Here is a 25,690-nt window from a genome sequence, read left to right as displayed (position 1 = left end):
GAAGAAAAGTACAAATATGTTTGCGATCATCTCTGTACCCAGCATTAATTGCATTTCCTTTTCTTCTTCCCTCACTGTGACTAGTAACCTAAATTCCTTATTTCCCTTCTTATGCTTAATTTTTATATTTGTGCTACATATGTAGGTACTGTAGTGAAACTCTAAAAATTCATTCGTGATTTTCAAAAGGTAAAGAAAATAAAACAAATACCAAGTTTGTGAGGAAAAAAAAAAGAATGAGGGATATCTGAAATGAGTGGTAAAAGAAGGTGATGAATCACTTATGGCTTTGGCAGCTTCAATAGCAGAAGCTCATTTGACTCCTCCATGTCTTTTACTTCTCCCCTCAGGAATTGTGACCACTCCTCATCTAAGAGTATCCTTGACAAGATGGAATGAGTTCATATGACTCTGAGTGGAGCAACGGATGGGCCATAGCAGATGGTGCCAGTGTTCCACCAAGACCCAATCTGGCTCTTTTCACCGTTTCAGTAGATGATTCGGCCTCTGGGGACTTTTGTTTCTGAAGTGCCACAACTGCGATTCTCTTTGGAAAACTGCCTTTGGCTTCTTAGACAGCTTTACCTGCATGTGAAGAGAGTCAACGTGTCTGGAACTTTCCCTTTCTCTAAGTGACGCTGAGCCAGTGAATGACTGGCATGGGAGGATGTAAGTTCCTCTCCCATGCCTCAAATCGGGACAACTTGAAGTATATTTCATGCTGCACAGTTCCCTTGCAGGATCAGGGGAACTTTTCTGGACTTCCTCCTCTTCCCTGTCCTGCTTCTCCCATTCTTTTAATGGCTTCTCCTGGGAACACTCTCATAGGAAATCATCGCAAACAATTTCATCTCAGGATCTGCTTCTGGGCAACCTGACCTAAGACAGATTCTTATTGCATATAAATGTGGACATTTTGAGTAGGATCTTTGATTCTGGAATTTCTGGCAGAAATATAAGCTCGAGCTACCTGTTTGAGAGTTGTTGTCCTGTGATGCTATATAAATCTATGGCTAGGTGAGATCAACTAAGGAGTAAGTGTATATAAAGAAAAAGCCTCTGGATATAAGAACATTGCAGGCTTTCTTAATCTTCCACCCACACCATTACTAATTCAACTAAAATTTATCCTCATTTTTAGCTTTGGTCCCAGGACAGATCTAGATTCAGGCTCTATAAAAGTTCTCAAATTAGTTCCCCTCATTTCTAGTTGTTTCCTAATTCTACATACCATTTTACTTCATCAACTTACCCTCTAAAGGTATGTAGTCTGAGTATATAGCTGATTTACAGGCGCATTGTATAAGCAAACCAAGATGGATCTCTCAATAAATCAGAACATTAAACACCTGTTCAAAGACGCAAAAGTGTGGCTCAGGTTCAGCTGAAAGAATTCCCAATACATTTTACATTTGGGGAACACTTTCACCTTGACCTTGCTGAAAACTATCTTAGAATTTTAATGACAAGTCTAGCAAAATGTGGAGATGAAGATTTACAAAGGTAAAATCAAAGTATGTATTCGATTCAATAAACCCATCTATTTAAAATGAGATGATTCATACAATGCCTTGTACACAGCACATTCTTAAAAAAACATTGTGGGTTGAATCTCCGTTTATTGCAGAATAGACGAGGGTACACGGACAAGAGAAGAGAAAGCTTTAGAAATACTTTATACGCTACATAGCATCTTTACCTTAACATTATACGTGACATTTCTAGACCAACTGAACAATTTAAAAGAACCTTTGTCAAGTAAATGAAGTCATGAGAATATCATAGGGAATAATGGAAACTAATTGAAACACCATTTTGTTAAGGTAGTGGCTTTTGAATTTCTTTTCATAAGTAGATTAGATTTTGTGAGCTGCCCCCTACATAGACCAAAAGCATAAAGGGTTTCATTTAAAAGAAAATCCTAGATGTTGACTTGAATTGAAAGTACACAGCTTTCTTTCCTTTTGACAGTTTGCTTTTGAAAGGTTTTTCTTGTGAAATACATAATGTGCTGTTGCTAGTTGAAGGTAATGATCCCAAGAAGAAATAAAAGAAAGGCCAAATTTGGCTAATTTTACATCTTGAGGAACCTATTTCTGAGCTGTATGTGTATTAAAAAGCAGCAATAAGCACTAATATCAAAAGCAGCTTTTCAAAAATAAAAAGTAAGTGATGGATAAATGGATAAATGTTTACATGGAGATATTTTGACAATCTCACATACATTGTTTAGTTTTAAGCCTGTATAGCTTCTTGTAGCTTTTGGGTCAACTTTAGCATATCCAAGGCCCATAAATCTTATTAGAATAATAATTAAAAAAAGAGTCACAGGACTACCTGTCTTATATGTTCCGAAAACAAACTAGAAATATAAACTAATAAAAAATTAAAAGTTGGAATGACTAGAAAACTCAAAGTGTAACTGCAGTTGAATAATACATGGTACAATGATTCAGAAGCAAAGACGAAGGAGAACATTTTTAATGATCATTAATAATACAGTATTTGTTATTTATCCTATTTAGGTTTAGATATTTTGTATTCATAACAGCAAGCTCATGCTTATACAGTCCTGAATAGCAGAAATAATAATATTCAGTTTCACACATATTTATTTGAAAAAGTCTCAAGGATCTTGATGGGTTCTAAATCCATCTCTGTGTTCCCAAGTCAGATAACACTTGTTTGACTAGACTGAAGAGAATGCATCCTATTGTCAAAGTTCCATGTCAAAGGCCCCTAAATACATCTATGCACCGCTTTCCTTATAATTCATGTTTTCTAGCTTCCATATCTTGTACTTATATCTCTTTAAACATACGTTCCTGACTATTGATCAAGTTACATCTGTTCTTCAAGTCTCTGTTTATATACATTTTTCTAAGGGATCCTCTTTGATGTCACTCTTTGTTCACCAAATGGAAGTGATCATTCTCTGAACTCCCATAGCTCCTGTCTATACTTTTTTGGCTAATGCATCAAAGTTTCCTATGAATCTGCCCAGGTTCGGTGATTTTCTAGGACAGCTCACAGGACTGAGTCATACTCAGGGCTATGATTCATTACGGTGAAAGGGTACAAAAGAAAAGCAGTGAAGGGAAAAGGGACATGGGGTCTGAAGTCCAGAGGAAACCAAGAGCAAAGTTCCAAAATTTTTCTCCCAGTGGAGTCATACAGGATGTGCTTCATTCATGCAGCAGGGAGTTGGACAACAATGTGAAGTGCTGTCTACCAGGGAAACTCATAGAGACTCAGTGCCCAAAGTTTTTACTGGGGGCTGGTTATGTAGGTATCCACTGCCTAGTACGTACCAAAATTCCAGACTCCCTTAGGAAAGCAGGTATTTAGATAAACCACATAGTTTGCAGTTTAGGCATAGTGAACCACTCTTATCAATTAGGGTGGTACTCAACTTCTGAAATCCAAGTTCCCAGAGGCTAGCCAAGGGCCAATCTGTCAGCAGGCTTTCCCAAGGATAACAATTTCAGGCTTGCTTGGTATCTTTTCTGCACAGGGATTTATATAGTTGTACTTAAGTTATATGTTATGTTATATTCTGTGTTTCAAATTCTTCACTGTAAATTCGCTGAAGACTAGGAAGAGATTTTTTTTCATCACTCCATCATTTCCAGTATAGAACAAGATTCCTGATGGAGACATTCCACAAATGATGATTAGAAGGTCTGTAGATTAGGTAAGGAAGAGCAAGAAACAGGCAGGCAAGCAGACTCAACAGTATAAAGGACATTTTTGCTATCCCATCCTGGATGGAGTCCTCTATACTATCTGTGATTTTCCCGTGTCAAAGGATCGGGCACAGCACAGACTTGATAAAGATAAGGAAGTTACGCATTATAAGTAATCCTGCTAAAATAATTTATTATTGTTTTACATATATATAAAACATTATGTACCACTCTGAGAGGTAGGTACTGTTATATATTCTCCTTTCACAGACAGAGTTACTAAGGAAGTTAAATAACTCTCCTGAGCAGTTATTCTACAATCCACATTCTTAATTACTCTGTTATATCGATTATCACTTCCTTGAAAAGCTCAGTCTTTTTTTGACATAAAAATTATTTTGACAAAATTAGAGGAAAAACATCCTTGTTCCATTTTAATATTTTCTTCCACACCACTTTAAAAGGACTACAACATTGCTAGATTTTGCCATTTCATACTTGCAAAAGTTATGTGGTCTTAATGAAGAATTTATCGTGTAGTAATTCATGAAAAAGTAGTAAGGACTCAACAATGGATTTAGCATTTGTGACTATCATTCTGAACACAAACAAGAGGAAAGTTACATTAATTTAAATAAACTAAATGTATGCTCACTAAAATCTTTTTATCCCTTCAGGTGTGAGATAGTTGATTTTTGCTATTGTACAATTAGAGTTACTGTTTAAGAAGCGAGCTTTTCATTTCTATCTGAATAGAAAGCATTTTTCTCATTAACTGTCTCCTGCACAATGACACAATCAGTACATATCAGGGCCTGGAAGAAGAACTCACAGAAGGGAAACTACACACCTGACTTTTTCACTTCTCAGAGAATAAATTATAAAGACTAAAATGTTATAAACAAACTGCGTTATGTCAAACTCAAACAGCAGTTTGGAACTGCAGATATAATTTCATCCCTGGATAGTGAAACAATATATTTGGTGTGACAAAGGAGTTGTCAGTACCATTTACAAGTTTCTAGGTCAATATTAACATTAAGTTCAGAAGGAAGAGTGTCCTGCAGTTGCAGGCAAGGCTCTTCATGAGGTGATGGAGATGACAGACCTTTGAAAGGTATTGTTTTAATTTACAACACGTAAGAAAATATCCCTCATGTCACTGATATCATCATAGTCATGTCACACAGGAAGCAACAGTGTCTGAGGAAGGGTAAGTTAATGTCTCGGGGTTACAGAGGTAAAAAGACTTGCATTCAGATGCTCTCTTTCCAGAGTGAGACTCTTAACCACTAGCCATGCTGACGCTCAAATTTGAATGTAATTATGTACACATGTTCATTACCACGTATTGAGATGCAATTCTCTATGGGTCTCTAGTATCGTTGCATGTCTTGCAAGTAGAAGCACTGACTGCTTCTGTTCTGGAATATCTTTTTAAAGATGTTTGTATAGTGGATGGCATTGCAACGTGGAGATATGTTCTCCCTATGGAGCATTGGACAGGCATGCTTACTCCCTATTAAAAATATTAGGGTTGTTTGCATTCGTAGGGTTTCTCTTTAGTGTAAACAACACTAATATTTTTAATAAAGTGTAAGAAAAAATGCCTGTCCAATGCTCCACAGGGAGACCATATCTCAATGTTGCAATGCCATCCACTATGCAAACATCTTTAAAAAGATATTCCAGAGTAGAAGCAGTCAATGCTTCTGCTTGCAAAATATGTAGCGATGCAAGAGACCCATAGAGAATTGCACCTCACATTAAAGTAGACCCATAGGGAGTGTATTTCCACTTCTTTTGCAAAGAAACATGTAGATGAAAGTAAGTCTCCAAATACTCTTAGCAATAGTACATAAAATTTGCATGTAGTGTATTTTTCTTACATTTCAGTAAATAAAACTTTTACCTTTTAAAAAAATAAAAAACAAAAATAAATAAAAATATTAGGGTTTCCTAAGATTAGGGTTCTGCTCCTGTAATCCACCCAGTGCGTTTGCAGGTGTCACCTGACCATCTTGGCATTTTCTTGAAGAAGTGATCTCAGGAAAATAGCTTAAGAAAATGCCAATATTCTCGCTACTGCTATTTTTTCAATAAGTAATAAAGTCTTTTCTTTCTGAAAACAAAACAAAGTAAAACACAAAAGCTTCCTTAAATTGGGAGTGGATCTAGGTTCTGCAGTGTCTAAAGTTTATTTTGGCAATGCATAAAGTTTATTTTATATTACACATATAAAATTAAGTTCAAGGGTGTGGAAAGGTGCTGGCAAGTGAGGGGTTCTGTAATAGAAGTTCTATTCGTGGTAAATATATCTTTGTCTGAATTATATTTTTGGAAGTCATAAATTTCCAATTTGACAACAGCTCTAAATGACTTGTCACTCCCCAAACACCAAGTCTATACATTGTATAGTGCCTCATTTTAGAGAATAGCTCTTAATTTTTGTTTTTGAGGCAACATCTAGAGTATCTATCTCTCCCATGCCAAAATTTTTCAACACTGTGGTTTCTTCTTTGGATTTATAGTCAGTCTAGGGAGGTGTTTTTTTTTTGCGTTGTTTTGGTTTTTTCGTCATCTATTGACTCTAAAGTAAATATGACCAAACAAATATCCCATGTCATAAACTGATTTCTAAAACCTGCCCTGGTGACAAGAATAAATTTGAAAAACTAAATTCATGGAAATTGTACCATGAATGTTATAGTTTCAAGTTGGGTAGTATGTGGCAGCTCTATGATGCTTTAAATGAGACAGAAATCATACTTTGCATGACCTTCTGAAAGTAGCAAATTAATTTTTGCACATAGCACTGAAGAAGGAAAAAATAGCTTTACTCATTTTGCTATGTAAAATTGTGTCCTTTTGTCACAGTAACAACTTGAAATAGTTGAAACCATTAACATATTTGTGTATTGTTTGTAGGTAACAATTATAGGTTAAATATTATAAAATATTTACATGAACTCATAAAATATGGAAATCAATAAACAATTAAGAAAATAAATAAAATTGACTTACTTTTGAAATATTACTTGATCGACTTGCAGATCGTCCTGGGGATTTGTCATTCTGAAAAATAAAATTAGAGACATTAAAAATACAGCAATAGTTTTTACCACTGAGAAAAAAAAAGCATAGCACAACAGATGTGTAAATGCTCTCTATATTGTTCTATTAGAGGTAGAAATTGCTTATACAGGATGGCTTATCTCTTACTGAATTGTATTTCTCTTTTACATATCAGTATCATTTTGAAAATGGTTCAATTAACATTGGGGTATATACCAGTCTAGAAGTATTTATTTTCAGGAAATGCTCATTTCTCTAGAAAAATATATTCAGTTCCTTTGAAATAAAATTAGTGGAAATATAGTCCATTATTTGCCCTTTTGCTTTTGCTATCAGGAATTTGAGTAAATTCTGGTTCTCAAGGTCAGTAATTATTGTATACCAAGCACATGGTATACAAGTATGCATCTGACTCGAATGCTTCTAAAATGCATTTTATTACTCTTTTCTGTTATTTGCCTTATAAAATAAAAGAAATTCTAAATGACACTTTTAAAATTTAAAACATTTAATTGTTTAAATTAAAAAAGTAGTTTTAAATTATTTTAAAATTAAAAAGTTCAAAAGAAGTTTAAAAAAATTATACCCTCAGTTGTTGCTCCTTAAAGATTTTCCAATTTACTTGAAAAGAAGTATAAAAAAAGGTTTTGAATAGGTAACTTTTAAAAAGTTACAGTTTTAAAGTAGGAGGGGATCTTAAAGAGTGTCACCCCTTCGTTTCAAACTCAGAAGCATTCTGTTCCAGACAGTCATAAGTTCGTGACAAGGCCTAGGCCAGCTACAGGCCTTTTGACTACTCCAGTCTGGTTGTTCTCCCACGTGCCAATTATCGGCTCATAGATAACTGAGTGGGCAATCAGAATGTATGCATTTCAGATGTAGCAAGAGCTCACAGTACTCCTATCCTTCTGTAGAGAAAATGTTATTGGAAGAACTTGTTCTACAAACCAAAAGTTTGTGAAGGAGCTGAACTAACATTATCACTGAAATATTTTAAGATTCTTTTAAAAAGAATTTTCTGAGCATCTGAACTCAGTGCAAAAGTGGACTTGATTAGATACCCACAGAGGTCATTTTTGAGAACTAAGTTGTTATAATAACCGGAAACTGTCCCATGATGACTGTTTGAGAAAGTTTCAGAAACATGCTGATGACAGGATATCACAAATGTGTTACTGTGGAAATACAATTGCTGCATTCACTGCAGATTGTCACTGTGTCATCTACAGGCTTGCAGGATATTCCAGCTGAACAAACTTTTTCCTTCCATGCAACATCCATCTCATACAAGCGCTGATGTCACTGTGGAACATGTTATTACAAACCAAGATGAGTCACAACGACACAATTAGTTACACCTCATAACAGCCCCGTGATCCAGGGGGAGATTAATGTATCTACTACCCACAGACATTTTTCCTTGATTAGCTTCCTCTGGTGATGGAGAGAGGTACTTTTCTACTGACATCTCAACTCCTCTTTTAGAGACTAGAAAACAAAACCCATCCATCTTTCCTTCTCAGTGAAATTCAGGATTTTGACACGATAGAACAGAGGCGAATAGGCCACGTGATGTAATAGGTTTTGGGAGTGGTTTTGTTGTGGTGTTTTTGTTTTGTTTTGTTTTGTTTTTTACCTTTTCTATATTTAAATGGTATTTGAGAATATGATTCAGGAACTAGAATTGAAAAGTGCTTCAGCAAGAACTAAGAAATACTGTAGGAAATTCAATTTGGCATAGGATTACCTAATTTTTCAAACCAAAGACGACTTTGTGGTGTTTCACGTAAAACAAGGAGGGCCAGGTTCCCTCCACAATTGTGAAGGAACTCAGCAGGGTCTTATAATAAAGAGATAATTCTCATATTCTTCACCAGCATCCCCCAATCTAATGGGAGGAAGCATTTGTTTGATTATTTAGTATTTCAAGAGATCTTTTACCTTAAAATCCATTGGTTCCATTTTCTCCTAATACGACATTAGGCATTGACAGAAATAAATGAGCCTAGGCAAAGGTTACATTTTTGCCATGGCTAAGTTCTCTATTATCTCTATTCCAGTTAAAATATGGGAACAGAGTGAGGCACACTTACTGTGCTGGCAGTGATATAGAGTAAGAGATTGACTTGCAATTAGACCTGTGGTAGTAGACTAGCTCTAGCAGGAGTATATTGTTTGACATTCCAGGACCTCAATTTCCTCGCTATAAAATGGAGATTGTTATAAGATCAAATGAGTTATAAATGAAAACATTTTATAGATTGCATTATTTCTGTTATTATTCACAGGTAGAGGAAACGCCAAAAGACTGCCCTCAAATTTCATGATCATCACAGGTTGCTGGACTCATACTTTTAACATAAACATCTATTTCTCTGTCCTGCAATTCTGCCTCTGTTGTGGATAAGATTCTGGCATGTAAAACTTAAGAATAGAAAATCAAATTTTTCTCTACCCCAGAGGACTAAGGAAGTTTGGTCTGCCCTGCCTTTGAAGCAAAGCGCCAGCAGCACTTTCTCCCTTGGAAAATGTCCAAAGCAATCTGTCCAATTTGCTACTAATTAATTGGGTGGTTTGTCCCATTAGTGTCACGATGACATATTCTACTTTGTAGATTAGTCAAATATGGTTGTCATACCTTATTATGATCAGCTTAAATACTTTACCTTAGATTAAATAGAAGCCACCTTACACTCTAACATCACTTACTGGTACCCAAATTATAGTAACCTTGCAGGTCAATAAAAGTTGGAACCAATAAGTTCCAACAAGTCTGCATGAAAAGTCTGGGATCATCAAGGAGTGATGCTGGATCTTAGCAGATCATTTACAATATACAGAGAGAAAAACTTAAGTTTTATAAGTGTTTTTTAATATTTTCAAGAGGTTTCTAAGTTTTGGTTTGATATGAATGTAACCAATATTGTCAGTTTTCTGTGATTATTAATACAATAACATCTTTCAAATTTGATCTTACTACACATGGTTGGATTTTTATTTCCATCAAGAAAACAATGATTATCAAACGAAAAAAAAATCATTACTAAATTGTTTTAATATATTTTTTAATGTTATAATTTAAGGAAAGTGGCATAGTTCCTTTAAAAGGAAATGGTCTGTGTTAAAGAGTACACAGTGTGGCTGGACGTGAAAGTAGCTATGTATGAATACTCTGTTTATTATATCATTGATCAGAAGAGGGCAGTAAGAAAACTTGAAGGAGGTTTTGTATATGAACTGAAGGAAAAAAAACTATTCCTGAATGAAGAAACCAGAATAAGACAGTCTCACACAGACCTTTGATATGATGCTATCTGTAGTATTTTCCCCTTTGTTCCCCGCCCCGACCCATGGCTAAAAGTCAAGAATATTTGAAAGGAGAAAAAGAATGCGATAATTTGAAGGGTCACTTGAAGAATTCTCAGTAGACAACAGAATATTTTTGCTAGGATAATTAAAGCTTGGAATAAAAGAAAAGTCTTTAAAGACAATGTGGCTTATAAAAAATTAAACAAGAAAATAGAGAAGTTGAATAATGCAATAAAAACTTGACTAACAGATATATTTAAAAAAATCACATGTTTATTAATTGAAAAATACTTTTTAATGTCTACAAAACATTAAAAAGTTATTTGGCATCAAATAATACCTTACAAAAAGTATTTAAATCGAGATTTTATAGGGCACTTCTTTTGATATTGAGCCAATAAAATTAGAAATAAAATTTGAAATGTGACTAATAAATCTTAATCACCTGAAAATTAACTACCACATATTTAGATGTTTCTTGGTTCAAAGAAATGAAATCTTGCTGGAAAATTATAGCCAGAAACTCTAGAAAACATACTAAGTAAGATCTATTGAACACAGCAAAAGCTGTATCCAGATAAACATTTATAACTAAACATTCTTTCATTATTAAAGAACCCAGTCCAAAACAAAATAAAAGAATATAGAAAAACTGTGTAATATACAAGCTAAAACTCATTAAGTGGATATAAATAAGAAGGCTAAAGAAATACTTTCTTATAGCAGGTCCTTTGGGAAACAAAATTACAAAAAAAGATGAACTTCCTATAGTGTTTAGTAAGGAAAAGAGAGAGCAAAATTGTATAAGAAATGAGTAAGGATATATAACCAAAGACACAGAAAAGATTAGAAAAATGATAAAAGCTACATGCATGTAATGTTAGTGTAACAAATTTGAAAACCTAAAGGAAATGAATCATATTCTAGCAAAATAAATGTTGCCAGGATTTTTTCAAGAGAGAGAAAAACTTGATAGCAATGAAGAGATTGGAAAAGTAAATGAAAGTGTATATTCCCTAAAAAGGATATAGACATGATGACTACACAAATGTATCTTATTTTTGTATCTTATTTTTGAAGAACACATAATTCCAATTTTATTTACACTATTTTTGACTATAAAATCATAAATTTCCCTAATTCATATTACTAATTACTGTATAAATGAAACTCCAAATGTACTAAGTCAGCACCCAAAAAGAAATAAAGAAGGGAAATTAAATTATGTTCTAATCTTATTTGGGACTACAGATGCAAAATTTCTTTAAAAATATTATCTTATATCTAAATAGTAGCATATTTCTTTAATACACCAGCAGTTTCTTTTTTTAAATGTACAGGAAATAGAATAAATACAATTTATTTCAGATATTCCTGTACCAGGAAATCTGTCAACATAATTCTTTAGATTAATAAAGTGAAAGAGAAAAGCATTACGATCTTAAATGCTGAAAAGATATTTGACAAACTTCGGCAGTCTTATTGCAATGTAAGCTCTAAGTATAATACAAATTGAAGGAAACCTCTTAAAGTATTAAGGACAATATTCTATAAAACCAATAACACATATTATTCTAAATGGTAGAATACTAGAACTATGGTAGTTAAAGAAATGCTGTTAGGGATGCTTGATCTTGCTATTATTATTCAAATTGTGTGAAGGTTTCTAGCAAGTATAATAACAACAAAATAAATATTAGCAGGAAAAATATTGAAAAAAGAAGCAATAAAACAATCTTCTTTTGTTGATAATACTATTATAGTAATTCTAAGAGTCTCTAGTTTAAAAAGAAAACTACTACAATTAATGGGAATTTGGTGCGATAGTGAGATACGGGATAATTCTACCACGGCAGAGTCTACTAAATTTTCTAAAATCCATTTTTCCTCCTTCTGTATTAACAGAATAGTAACTGAGTGTACATCTTCCCAGTCACATTACACCTCCCTTCCAGTGATAGGTTGCCTATGACAAAATTCCCTTCAGTGAGATGTGAACAGAGCCAGCAATTGTCTGTTTTCAGCCTGTCCAATAAATCTAAAATTTCTTTCATGCTTTTTCTATTGCTCTGTGTTAGGATGGTGAGTATCAGAATTAGCCAGGAAGCCACATATTAAAGATAGTAGAGCTGAATTCTCTTGAGTCCTTGAATGACCTCTGACAATTTGGAACATACTCTCTAAACTATCATGAGAGAGATATATAATCTTGTATATCTTTTGAGCCATCACTTTTTGGATTTATTATAACAGTTGAGTCTATCCTAATGGAAATACTGCAAAATCAATAGCTCTCTTCTATCAATAAATATCCAGAAATGTGATAATAAAAACAAAAACAATAAAACACTTAAGAATAAATTTAACAAAGAAATCATAAAATCTTATTAAAATACAAACAATAAAATCTTATGAGAAGTATAAATCATGATCTGAACAAATGAAAGCACCATTTTTTGATGGCAAGATAATTTTATAAACCTAAATCCTCTACAGATTGACATATAAGTAGAATATAGTTCCAGTTAGGTCCCCATTGGGGACTATTTCTTCTTTTCCAAAGTAGAAAGGAGATAGATAAAATGATCTTAAAGAATATATATATATATATATATATATATATATATATATATATATATATAAAGAAATGTCTGAGAATAACCAAGAAATGATGAAAAAGGAGGTCTCCCTACGCTAGGCATTATATGTATTAAAAGTCACTGTGACTAAGTCAATATGGTACGGCATAAGAATTAACCAAAAGGTCAGTGAAATCCAGAATAGGAAATCAGAAATAGATATAAGAATTTCATATATAACAAAACTAGAATTTTAAGTCAATATTGAAAGGATAGTTAATATAATAAATGCTTCTAGACAAATGGCTATCCATGTGGAAGTAAAAGGGAAACTCCTATCACATAGTCCATACAATCATAGACTCCAGATTGAACAGTCTTAATGTGAAAAAAATAAATCTTTGAAATAAGCCTAAATTATAAATGAAATATTGGAATAGGAGAGATTCTATTAAACTAATATAGGAATCACAAACTATGTCACATTTGATTATATTGAATCTGAAAAAAAGACAAAAATTAAAGTGAATAAACAAACCATAGAGTTAGAAAAAAGTACAACACAGAAGACTGATAAAGTTCAATTTCGGTAATATGAAAAGAGATTATGTCTATTCACACAATTAGGCAAGAGAAAAATCCCAACAAAGTTTTAAGCAAAAGATAGGGATAGAAATTCACAAAAAAGGAACTACAGGTTTTTTTAAAAAAATTAAATTTATTGAGTGGCAGTGGTTAGAAAAATTACATAGGTTTCAAGTGTACATTTCTATAATACAGATTGTTAATAAACATATGACAAGATACTTAAAATCACAATCAGGAAAACACAAATTAAAATAATAAGACATTGCTTTATACTCATCATGCTGGAAAAATTGAAGAGTGATAACCTCTGTTGCTGAAGGGGATAAGAAGAAAGAGTACTCTTTAAAATTGCCAGTAGAAGTGTGAATTTTTACAGGATCATTAAAAAAAAGTCTGGCAACATCTGGTAATTAAAAATATAATATTATGCAGTAATCTTACTGTTGGGAATCTATCCCAGAGAAATAAAAATATTGGTACATAAGGATGTGTGAATAAGAACATTTAATACAGATATGTTCTTAATTGGAAAAAAATTGCAATAAAGAGATGATAATGTCTCAAAGCTTTAAGCCCACCCTCCTAAATTCTGCTCCTGGCCTAGGACTCTGCAAATCACATTTCTGTTTCATTATCTGGCTCCCTCTGAAGCTCTCTACCACTAGGAAGGGGGAACCACAGGGAAACTGAAAGGCAAGAAAGGCTCCATCCTTTTTGCTTTCGGTTGTCATCTTATCCGCTTCACGTGTGCGCGCGCGTGCTCATGAGCTCGCGTGCATCATCTTAGAAATGCTTCTTCACCCTCGTTGCAGCAGTTCCCTCCTGTAGCAGCTGCTGACACCCTCAGAAACAGCCTCATTAACTCTTTAGACACAAGCACCCAGCCAGCTGGCTACCTCCTCAGAATCCTGAGTTTCATTTCCAGGAGGCCCCTATTCCAAGCTTTTAACAATTCCAGTGTCTTCCCTTGTTCATCCAGACATGCAATTCCAATTTGTAATATCTTGGTGTTCTTCGTTTTTTTTTTTTTTTTCCTTTTAGTTTTCTTTTCCTGTTACCTACAGAACACTCTTTTAAAGCTGGGCACCATCTTTATGTTAAATTCTCTGTTCAAACAAAAAGTCTGGTTTCTCTCTCTTGAGTAGATCCTGACTAATAGAGTAAGCAACACTCATCCATTGAGAAATGATTAAATAAGTTACAGTAGAGCCACACCTTGGAATACTCTGCAATTATTTAAAAAACCCCAGGAAGGTCGCCACACCTCCAGTATTTTAATAATACACATATAATTTACAAATTGGCTCTGTGCCATTTGACCTAAAGAGATTTCCATGAGATTGAGTGTGAAGAGTAAAATGAGAAGTGGTATCATATGATTATTTGTAAAATATGTAAGGACAGAAACTTTAGAAGTGTCTATATGTGCATATATTTGTGTGTAGACATATATTTGTACATGATTATATGAGTACCAAAAAAAAAGGATCTGCACAAGTATGTTAACGAGTTTTTTTGTTGCGGGGGGATGGCAGTGGGAGGGCAGAAGGAGAGCCAGAGAAAAAGGAAAAAAAGGGGAGGGAGGAGATAAGGCAAAAAAAAAGTCCTTAGAAAGCAAAAGAGTATAAGAGCCTGTTGGACGCCTGTTTATGTTAAAATAATGTATGTATGCGATATATATGCAGAAATTACAAAGCAAACATGAAGTTATATCTTTATCTTGGCAAGTGGTTATATTCATCCATGATGTATTATTAAGGTGAAAAACAACTGAAAGAACAATGTGTACAGGGCAATTTCATTTCTTTAAAAACAAATATACAGAACCTCTCTATATGATTATGTATGAAGTCTGACAATTAAGTTCGCGAACTGATGCTAGAAAAAAATGTTACATACCTCTGCTGAATATCACTACAGTCACCTTTGAAGTACTCCCCTTGGGAAGCTATGCACTGACACCAGTGCCCAGTCCACCTTTCAAAGCAATTTTGGAACTGTTTTTCTGGAGTGGCTATAAGAGATGTCGTCATATTACACTTGATGTCCTGAATGTCATCAAAATGTCTTCCTTTCAATAATTCCTTTATCTTTGGGTAAAGAAAGAAGTAATTGGGAGTCAGATCAAGTGAGTAGGGAGGATGTCCTAATACAGTTATTTGTTTACTGGCTAAAAACTCCCTCACAGACAGTGCCGTGTGAGCTGGGGCATTGTCGTGATGTAAGAGCCATAAATTGTTGTTGAAAAGTTCAGGTCATCTAACTTTTTCACGCAGCCTTTTCAGCACTTCCAAATAGTAAACTTAGTTAACTAAGTTTACTATTTGGAATTTGTTCAGTTGGTCCAAATTCATATTGAATAATCCCTCTGATATCAAAAAAGGTTAGCAACATTGTTACAAGTTTGCGAACTCAATTGTCAGACCTCATATTTACATATACCTATACTTTTGACTGAGCAAAAATATGCTCATCCAATATTGGTTATTAATACACCAATCTATTCACAATGGCTACCTTCATTCCCTTAGCATGGTGAGACTGAGGGGAGCAGACAGGCCCATGGGGGATATTCTAGCTATCTCTTTAAATATTTTTGTGTGGTAAAGTTTTACTTGTTTTTCATTTTTTCTGGTAAAATATCAAACTAAGAAAATTAAAAAAATAAAAATGGTATAGTTAGTCTTACTCATCAAAGACTCTATCTATCATCTATCATCTCTCTCTTTCTCTCTCTCTCCATATATATTAAAGAGAAGTGTGCATGTATGTGAGATCAAAACGAGTTGCAAGAAACATTTGATGCTTATATTCTTCAAGACAGTACAGTATCTGGAACATAAGACACTGCATTAATTATTAAATCAGGTAGGATTGGTGAAAAAAACCTCAGGATTTATGGTTACAACACTTGGATTAGATTTCCAGCTTCATGAGTATGTGTCCATAAGAAAATCATTTACTTTCTTTGGCCCTGTCTTGCTGAGTTTACAAAATGGGCCTAAGGACCTTATAGAATAGCTGTAGAAGCAAATATGATAAATTTTGAGAAAGTATATTCCAAATTGTAAAGCACGCGTAAATATAAACTAGTACTATTAGGATTTTTAAGATTGGATTTGCTAGAGTTAAAGAAAGATTAATGAAAAGGACACTTACTTGTAAGTGGCCACATTTATTATTAAATTCTGCTCCATATATAATTATTTGAAAACATTTTGAATTAGAAAAAACCTAACAAACATAATTCCCAAATTTAATGTAAAATTTAATGTAAAAACTTGTTCAGTTTGCTAATTATGATAATGAATAAAAGCTTTATTTGTATTCAGATAGCCCAAACAATTGTGATGGCGAGGAAATAAATATAAAACTTATGCTATGGAAATCTCCCCTCTCTCCCTAAAAAGTTGTGCAAAAATATGCCCTTGATGTACACACTTCTAAAAAAAAGACTGTCTACTGCTGAGAGACACATCATTCTGAACAAGACAGTAATTGTAATTCCTAGCATGAAAACAAAAGGAAATGTTTATTTAAAAAAAGTTTGCTCTCCAGCACTAAAAATATTTCAAACTGAGTCTTATTTGGATGGAAAGAAAAAGAATATAGAAATGATCACTGGCTAAATTGCCAGAGCGCCAGGGAAAAGGCCCTGAGGGTTTAATTCATACATCTTTCCAGTTATGAAAAGACAAAATAAGAAGCACTGAATGGCTGCTAACATGCAGAAGGTGATGATTTCAGTTCAGTGGCTTGTGTGAACAGGTGATTACTGCTGTGTTTTTTTGTTTTTTGTTTTTTGTTTTTTTTACAGTACATAGAGTAAGGTTAGCATAAGCTTTTAGTGTACAACAGTTGAACCCTTATAAGAGTATAAGTTTTATTTATTCCCACAATTCTGTTTTATATCACTATGCACACATTAAAAACAGGAAGTTCATACTAAAAACAGGAAGCTCACCACACCTCTCATATTCTAAGAATACACACAGAGTTTACAAAACTTCTTTTTTTTAATTGATCCATGTATAAAATTCTTGGTCATCTACTTTCTCTCACAATAATCTTTTTAATTACTATCGCCAAAAGAAAAATCTATCATCAGTTGCCTTAATTTTCTTTTTCTTTTTTGCAAAACACAAAATATATAGACCCATTCCTTATTAATTGACTGTTTTTCCAATAAGTGTTTCACATTTCACTGATTTTTAGGCTTTATTTTCTGTCTTGGAATCTCAGAGTTTCCAGCAGTAATTAAAGACATCTTATGTTCATTTGAGTTCCAAATGTTATATTCACAGGGGTGCTGATCACCTCCATTAGTCCCTATAGATCTGTGCCCCACTCTTCTCCACACTGCCATGTGCCCAGGAGGCACACCTGGATGGATCTCATCTCAGGCTCCCTTGCTCTCTGACTTCCAATTTCATTCCATTAGTGCAGAGCCCCAGTAGGAGATTATAGGATTGGAGGATAATGAGATCAGAGTAATTATCTCCTCCTTGAGACATCACCAGAGGCTGACTCTGTCCCTCAAATGGAGGTCTCAGCATTTTCACAAAGCCATCTCTGTTTCTGGTTCTGGAAAATGCTGCTCTTCATTGCCTCTTCAAGCCTGTGGGTAGTAACCACCCACTGCTGTTTCTAGCCAGGGTGTACTGGACTATCCCTTGTATTCTCTACATACTCTGCTCACACCTGTTGTAAATTGACTATTAATTCCTCCCAAATTATCCAATTTGGAAGTGCCATCTGTTTCTGTGTAGACCCCTATGGATAAAAATCTTCCTTAGTATTCTTTCTATTGTTGCATAAAAAAAATTATCACTAATTTTTCCTATTGTTATCAAATGAAGATCTTAGAAGGTCACTCTGGAGGTATGGCTATATTTGACCAACCTCAATCTGCAGCTACTAGAAAATCTATCAAGTAGCTTTCAAACTACTCTTCATATAAGAGTTATATTGTTTTCGCCTATAGATTTTAAGATTGGAGACATGTTTGTAAGAAAGTCCACATATTAGAGACCAACCATTTAAAATGTGCTGTATGGTGGCATGTTTTCATTAGCATCTTTCGTCTTTGATTCTATTAAAAGGACTTTAGTGATGATATATTCCTTAAGACATTGTCAAGGAAAGTTCAGGCTAGGTTTTCTAGTAAATTCTGCAATAGGATTAAAACATTCTAAAACCTACATGGTGTGTGTGTGTGGTGTGTGTGTGTGTGTGTGTGTGTGTGTGTGTGTGTGTGTGTGTGTGTTTGCCATGGCTTCAGTATGGAAAAAATAAAAAGCTATGTTTTCTGTGAGAAACTCAACAATACGTCCCTTATCAATACGACATAAACTTTAAAAATAGTAAACATTTTGTGATCCAAGCAAACATGTTTAGGCATGATCCACGCAAAGGGCACTAATCCTTCCCTCTGTACTTAAATGTGATGAAGCTCCTTCAAGCTGTTCCATTCTTGTGCCTGACTTCTCCTATTCGTGCCTCCACTCCATTATCCAACTCTTTCTCCCTCCTTCAATCAATAATACATAAAGAAATGCGTTAAAATTTTATCCTTGGGTATGTAAATTCTTGTTCCGTAAAATAGCTGAGGACACGAGATTTTCCTAGTTGAACAAACAGACATGCAACATAGATGTGGATCAGAACACAGTCCCAGGAAATGTTATTACAAGTTTCAGGCCTTTTCCTCAGTGTTACTTATTTATGGTCCTTTTTTGACAATTGCTCATTATTTGATAATACTGGACCACCAGGGAGTCTGGAGTTACTCATCTTAAGGCAACATTTCATGGAACTCTTAGGAAGACAACATAAAAGTCAATCTTAGTTTGCATGAGTACAAATGGCACGCATGCTTGAGAAAGATTACAGCCAGATTATTTCTAAACAATAAGCAGCTTTAACAGATCCTTTCTTTTTTCTCTTTCTCTTTCTCCATTGCTATCTTCTTAAGATATTTTAAAAACAAAAAAAATTTGAACTCACACATCAGACAGAATGTCAGGATTCTTGTCCACTATTATTAGGTTAATTACTAGACAAATTATAGAGGTTATGAAAACAAGGGACCTCACAAGAATCCATAATAAAATCAAATTTAATTTTTCTACGTATACACTGTCTTGGATCCAGGAAGAAATGATTAGGAATGACACTGGAGAGTTATGACTTAATGCAGTATTATAACTAATAAATAGTAAATTTGCCAGAATGGTTCGGCTCAAATTTCAACTACACCACTTCTGGTGTGACATTAGACAAGTTACTTAACCACTTGCAACTTCTGTTGATCCATCTGTAGAACACTGATAATAATACAGTCCTCTCAAAGTTGTTGTGAGTATTAAATTAGAAAGTGGGAATTAAATTAAATAAAGTGCTTAGCATGGAACATAATGGGCTAACCAAATAGTAGCATAATCTTGCATTTTATATAAACTTTATATCTTATTTATATGCAGTCTGTATTACATTAGAAACATAATCTGTTAGAAATAAAAGTTCTGAGTCCATTTCTTGAAAATGTGAAAAAGATCAGTTTCACACAGACGTTATGAAGCACTTCTTCATAAAATTAAAAGCACTCCTTCGAATCTCACCTGTGGACAGTGGTAGAGGTGTGAGACCCTGACTTGTCTAATAAGATAAGGCCCGCGTGGAACAGGATATCTGCCTCAGGCACTCATGTGGATGTCACTGACAAAGAAGTCTTAACAAGTTTGCACATTGTAATGAAATGTGTGCATACCGTAAAGAGACGGGAAGAATGATTTACAGCTACCAAATAAGACATCGAATAGTAAATATATGCATATAATAAGCATAGTAATAATAGTTAATAAGCATCAGAATGAATTTTCAGTCCTTTTCCTCACTGTCATTTACTTATGGGCCATTTTTGACAATGTACCTGGTTCGAATTCTAGATCTGGTCACCAAACACTAGCATTGACTTTGGCCTTGTCACTTTACTTTTCAGTGTCTCGTTTATTCTTTTTCTGGGCTTGTAATGGTTTTAAGTATTATAAGTACCAGACTAAGTAGGTTTCTGAAACATGTTTCAATAAAAAATGATAGAAGTGAAAAGTTTGAAAATGCAACGTTTTAGCCACTTAGCTTTCACGAACTGCCTGATTCTCCACCACACACATAGAAACCCTGCCAAATAAATACACGATATAAGTCAAAATTTGCTTGCTATGCAAACAACTTGTATAGAAACCTCCTAGCCTTCCTTTCTAACTATTATTGTCCACAAATTTTTTTTTACATAAAAATTCTGGAGACTCATTGTACACAAATAGCAATTAATTAAATTAATTCGGGTATAAGTTTATGTATATTATTCTACTATCATTACTTGATAAAGTGTTTCTCAAGGGAAGGGACTATATTTAAATTACATTTTTATTCTCTTTATATCAAATCCAGTATCTGCCTGGTGCATTATAGATGTTTAATAAGTTAAATAGAACTATGATTCATTTTCTATGTTGTTTCAGAGAGATTTAGCACAGATATTCTTGGGGATAATAAACAGCAAGTATACAATAGCAATTTACATGATATTTCATTCATGAATACTAAAATAAGCCTTTATTTTTATTCATTTATAAGAGTAAAATAAAAATCCATACCTTTTTTTAAAATGTGGCTAAAATGAAAGTCACAGATACAAAGAAACATTGGATTTATTTTGGTCATAGCATATTTTGAATTTTGAATACAATATTATCAAATTCTCCATGTGCTAACACTATACATGTTTGGTAGCAGTACTGGTTTAACCAAAAGCAGTCATACTTTGACCTTGGATGGCGAGTTGAAATTTTAAAAAAGAGGTAGAAAGAACAGCGGCCTGATACCTGCTAAAAGTGCTACCTGAAATTCTAGTATTATAAGCTATACTGAATCTACTTTAGTTGATTCTCCCCCAGCAAAGACATTAGCTTTTATATATTTGAGCTTCTTTAGGTTTATAAAGTATTTACATAATTTCAACTACACAAATGTGAAAATCTGAAGGGAGTGAACATTAATCTCAGTGGAAATCATTGAGGTCCAAGACATGCACATATGTGCACAAAAGAAACATGAATTAATGACTATTTATTAAAGATGTTTCAATTTCGCATAATATAAAGAATCTCTGGGGATAAAATATAATAAAAGAAGGGCTGGCATATCTGCTGAAAATTCTCTATTTCAATATCATAAGTTCAAAAGGCATTAAGGCCTTTGACCACAAGGAGTTTCAAAAAAATTAATGAGTTTTCCACCACATGCTATGAGACGAATAAAAATCAACACTCTCGAGATCTCCACTTATAATAAGATAATTCAGGGAATGATTTAGTTTCTACAATTTTTGCCAAATATTAAAATGAAAAGTATAGAAATTTTATCAAGAACACAAAAAGATACCTATGGGACAGTCAGCAAAATATTGGTGGTTCAAAATAAAGCAATGTTAGTAAATTATTATTTTTCACCAGGAAGATTCATGTGCTTATGTAACTAGTTTTCTGAAAGTCTTATATAACTAGTTTTCTGAAAGTCTTTATAGAACAAACTAATTGAACTTTTATGATGGCAGGTTCTAGGAGGTCTATAAATTATGATCTGGTAAATACGATTCAATTTATGGAAAAAACAAAACCAAGCATCCAGTAGAGACTAGTATTATTTGGCTTTAGTCATAAGTTTTAAAATCTGTTTCACAGTACAAAATGCACAATTTTATAAATGTTTCTTTGTACAAAGTAACTTTAAAATTGTCTTTATAGTAATAGGTCCCAGTCATTTCACAACCTTCTAGAGCAGGGGTGTCCAAACTGTGGCCCGCGGGCCAACTGTGGCCCATGATCCATTGTTAATTGGCCCACAGCAAATTCCAAAAATATATTTAGTTTACTTAAATAAACTAGGTGAGGCAATACGTACTTCACCTCGAGTGAGTGGCCCGGCTGTTTGTGTATTTTACCGCATATGGCCTTTGGTGAAAAACGTTGAAAAAAGTTTGAACACCCCTGTTCTAGATGATAATATTGACTGCTCTCAGATGTTGACGCTAGACAGTCAACTAGAATCAGACACATCAAAAACAATAAAAATCCATTATTTTTATATAAATGCAAGCAGAAGCTTAACCTATAAGGATGCATGTAGAATTTATCATGTCAAAGAATTACTAATATGCTCCCTTTGCACATGGAGCTCCCTTTGCATATGGAGCACAAAGGATGTGTGTTCCATTTGTCTTTGCAGTGGTGTTGACTTGTTTTTCCTAGGTCAGCTCCACGCGGGAGATCAGTCCTTTGGGGATCAATGGGGAAATCACTTGTGGGTGGGTGACAGGGTAAAGTGTAGCCATGTGCAAAAAAGCATCACCTAAAAACTAAAAAGTTCACAGCACTACCAAAGTTTGAGTTGGTTGCCAAACAGCAACTGTAGGTCCAGAAAGTATTACAAATCTAAAAAGATTTTATCCATTGTTATTCAAATGGGCAAATTAGTAAATGTATCATAGAAATTAATGAATAAATGTTTTAAGTTAACAAGATATATTAGTTTGTAATATCTCCAGGAAAAAAAAATGTCTTGAGGAATATTATGTTATAGTGATAGATTTATTTATTTTGTGAGAAGTTTATATTTCAAGTATTAAAATAATGGGTGATAAAAAAAATTGTGTCACAGAACACAAACAAGGAAAGTAAGGTAAGAGAAAATAAATAATGAGAATTTAAGTGATAAAAGATAATACATTTTCCATTCAGTAAGTGCATTAGAAAATTAATTTAAAAATAAATCCTCTAACTTTTCAGTCTGTAATTATGAGGCAGTAAAGAACAGCATGTATAGACATAAAATCTCAAGTCAGAAATTGCAATGCTTCAGCCCTGGCTCTATCATTTATTGATTAGCTGTACAATCCTGGGAGACATACTTAACCTCTCTGAGTCTGTTACTACAATTGTAAAAGGTAAATAACAATAGTACTTATGAAGTACCATTCCTTTAAGCATTAAATGAGATAATTCATGTAAAAATGTTAGCTTCTATCCAGTTAATATCTGTTTTTCATTTTTATTAAATCTCATGTCTAGAATGACATTTTGTTTTATTTTTCATGGCTTTCAATGACTTTCTAATGTGAATTTTTTTTTTAAATGATGAGAAATATAAGCAGTCACTGTGTTTAACTTTTAAGACATCACTGCATTTTATGGCATAGAATTACAAACCAATATTTTAAAAGTAACACTGTATGGTGAAATATGTTAGCATGAGCAATCAAAGTATCATTGAGGGCCAGATCTAAGAGGTACATTTTGAACTTTCTATTTTTACAGATGGAACAGCTAAGAATGAGTGAAGTGATTCACTCATGGCCCTAGTTAACTTGTGGCAGCTCAATTTCTACCACAAATTCAGTGTATCTTCAGCGGAACTTGCTCAGTATTCATTATCTCATTAATTTATTTATTCAATCAACCAATACTTATAGACACTACATGCCAGGCACCCAACTGCATCTTTCTGCTGCTTGTGGACAATACTTGAGTGAAATGCAAATTCAAAGGACATAAAAATAATTAAAATTTATAATATACAAAAATTTGGTTGATGATAAAGAATGTTTAATAAGTAATGAGTGGAGTTATCCCTTGAACTTCACAGAAGTAGTACATAATAATTTTGTTACTCGTGTGATTGCTTTGTTTTCTTTCTTTCATATCCTAAGAGTATTACTCGTAACTACTAATTGTGGCTCAATGAGTCCTGAGCATCACACACCAATAAAAGTAAATTATTTTTTATTACTTCTCCCTCTCCAAATGTCACTTCCACCTCCATTAACCATTGTAGTAATCTTTTTGCTGAATTCTTCTTTTTCAAATCTCTAAAACTTGGAGGTACTACCTTTTAGATCTCTATACTTACTCATTGGAGAGCTCTTCCAGTTGTAGGGGTTTAAGGATAACACATAAGATAAAGACATCTGAACTCATAACTCCTTGTCTGATCTCTCCTTTGAATTTCAGACACATCTGTCCAACTTTTTTCTCATCACCTCCAACTACCTACTTAGCATCTCTATATAGATTTATAATAGGCAGCCCAAATTTACTTCTCCAAATGTAAGTCAACCTTGGAATGGTATGGGAAAAGAGCAACTCAAATAATCCAGGGTCTGCCCTAGATAACTGCATTTGAAAGTCGATAGAACTATCCACATCTTTCATAGAGCCCTTGGTATTTAATTAAAAGAATAAGTAAAAAAGAATTTTAATTATGTTCAGAAAAAAAATAAGTGAACACTCCCTATATCCCAGCACACTCCTCTGCATACACAATCCATTATCCTCATGGAAACTAGAATTAGTCTTAAAAAGTAAATCAGGCTTCTCAGCCATACGAATCCTGTGAGCATTACCAGCTGCAACACTGCATGGTCAGACTTAATTGGAATTACTTCACCATCTATTTCTGGCTAAGTTGGAGTAATGGGGACCAAATTTATCTTCCCATATAAAACAACTGAAAAAGCCAACAAAACATAAGAAACAATGACTCTCAAGATAGTGAGCAACAAAGGAGAACAATTCTGAAAGATGATATACAAATAAAGTTAGTCCTATGATTATTCCAGATTTCTACCTGGAGAGTTTCCAGGTAATAGCATAAGGAAGGAAAACCCAAGCAGAAATTGGCAGGCTCTCTGAGTTGAGGAGATGGTTTTGGGAGTCAAAGAGAACCAAGGAGGTGAGATTTCAAAGAGCTCGGTACCAGAGAGGAAATAATGGTGCAGTAAGAGAACTCAAGATATACTCAGGGGACCCTTCTATATTCAACTGAGTATTGATCAGCTCAGACAGGTGAGAAAACTACCCAAAGGAGCCACATGAAAAGGTTTAGTGGAAACAGTGCCCAGGTATCATACAAGGCTGGGAATAGCATTCATTATTAACAGCCAGAATTGATAACCTGATAATTCACTGGGTATTAGAGTATTAAGGAAGTCTTGCCTAGTAGTAAGAGAAAAAAAATTACTCAAGAATAAAATCTATCTTATCTGGCCTAACAAAACTGTAAAGCAAGACCCAAAAGGATCAAACTCTTTCCAACTAACTTAACCACAACCCAAGACAAAGTTCAACAATATTTATAGCAATACAAACATATACAGTAGACAACAAAGTAAAATCCACAAAGTTTTTATGAACTCAAAAGTTACCAGGTATATAAAGAAGCAGGAAATAGAACCATGTTGGAGAGAAAAATCAATCAATCAAAACTGATCAATAAGTAACAAGGATGATAGAATTACTATACAACGGCATTAAAATAGTTATTATGTCTTTATTCCATATGTTCAAATAGCTAAACGCAAGCTTGAACATAAAAAGTACATATAAAAGAGATAAA

The 25,690-nt window shown here is 33.8% G+C and overlaps 1 protein-coding gene across 2 annotated transcripts in view; it reads right to left on the bottom strand.

Moving 5' to 3' along the window:
- MARCHF1 (membrane associated ring-CH-type finger 1) overlaps positions 1 to 25,690 on the bottom strand; it is a 647,830-nt gene that overhangs the window by 130,872 nt on the left and 491,268 nt on the right. For both annotated transcript variants that reach the window (XM_033135185.1, XM_033135186.1), the window contains exon 5: positions 6,711 to 6,761. In XM_033135185.1, coding sequence (XP_032991076.1) covers positions 6,711 to 6,761 — 51 coding nt within the window. The remainder of the gene's footprint in view (positions 1 to 6,710; positions 6,762 to 25,690) is intronic.

This window comes from Rhinolophus ferrumequinum, chromosome 18 (genome assembly GCF_004115265.2).
Source record: "Rhinolophus ferrumequinum isolate MPI-CBG mRhiFer1 chromosome 18, mRhiFer1_v1.p, whole genome shotgun sequence".
Classification (NCBI taxonomy): domain Eukaryota; kingdom Metazoa; phylum Chordata; class Mammalia; order Chiroptera; family Rhinolophidae; genus Rhinolophus; species Rhinolophus ferrumequinum.
Note: the sequence above shows the minus strand (reverse complement) of the source record. Positions and strands in the feature narration are given on the sequence as shown.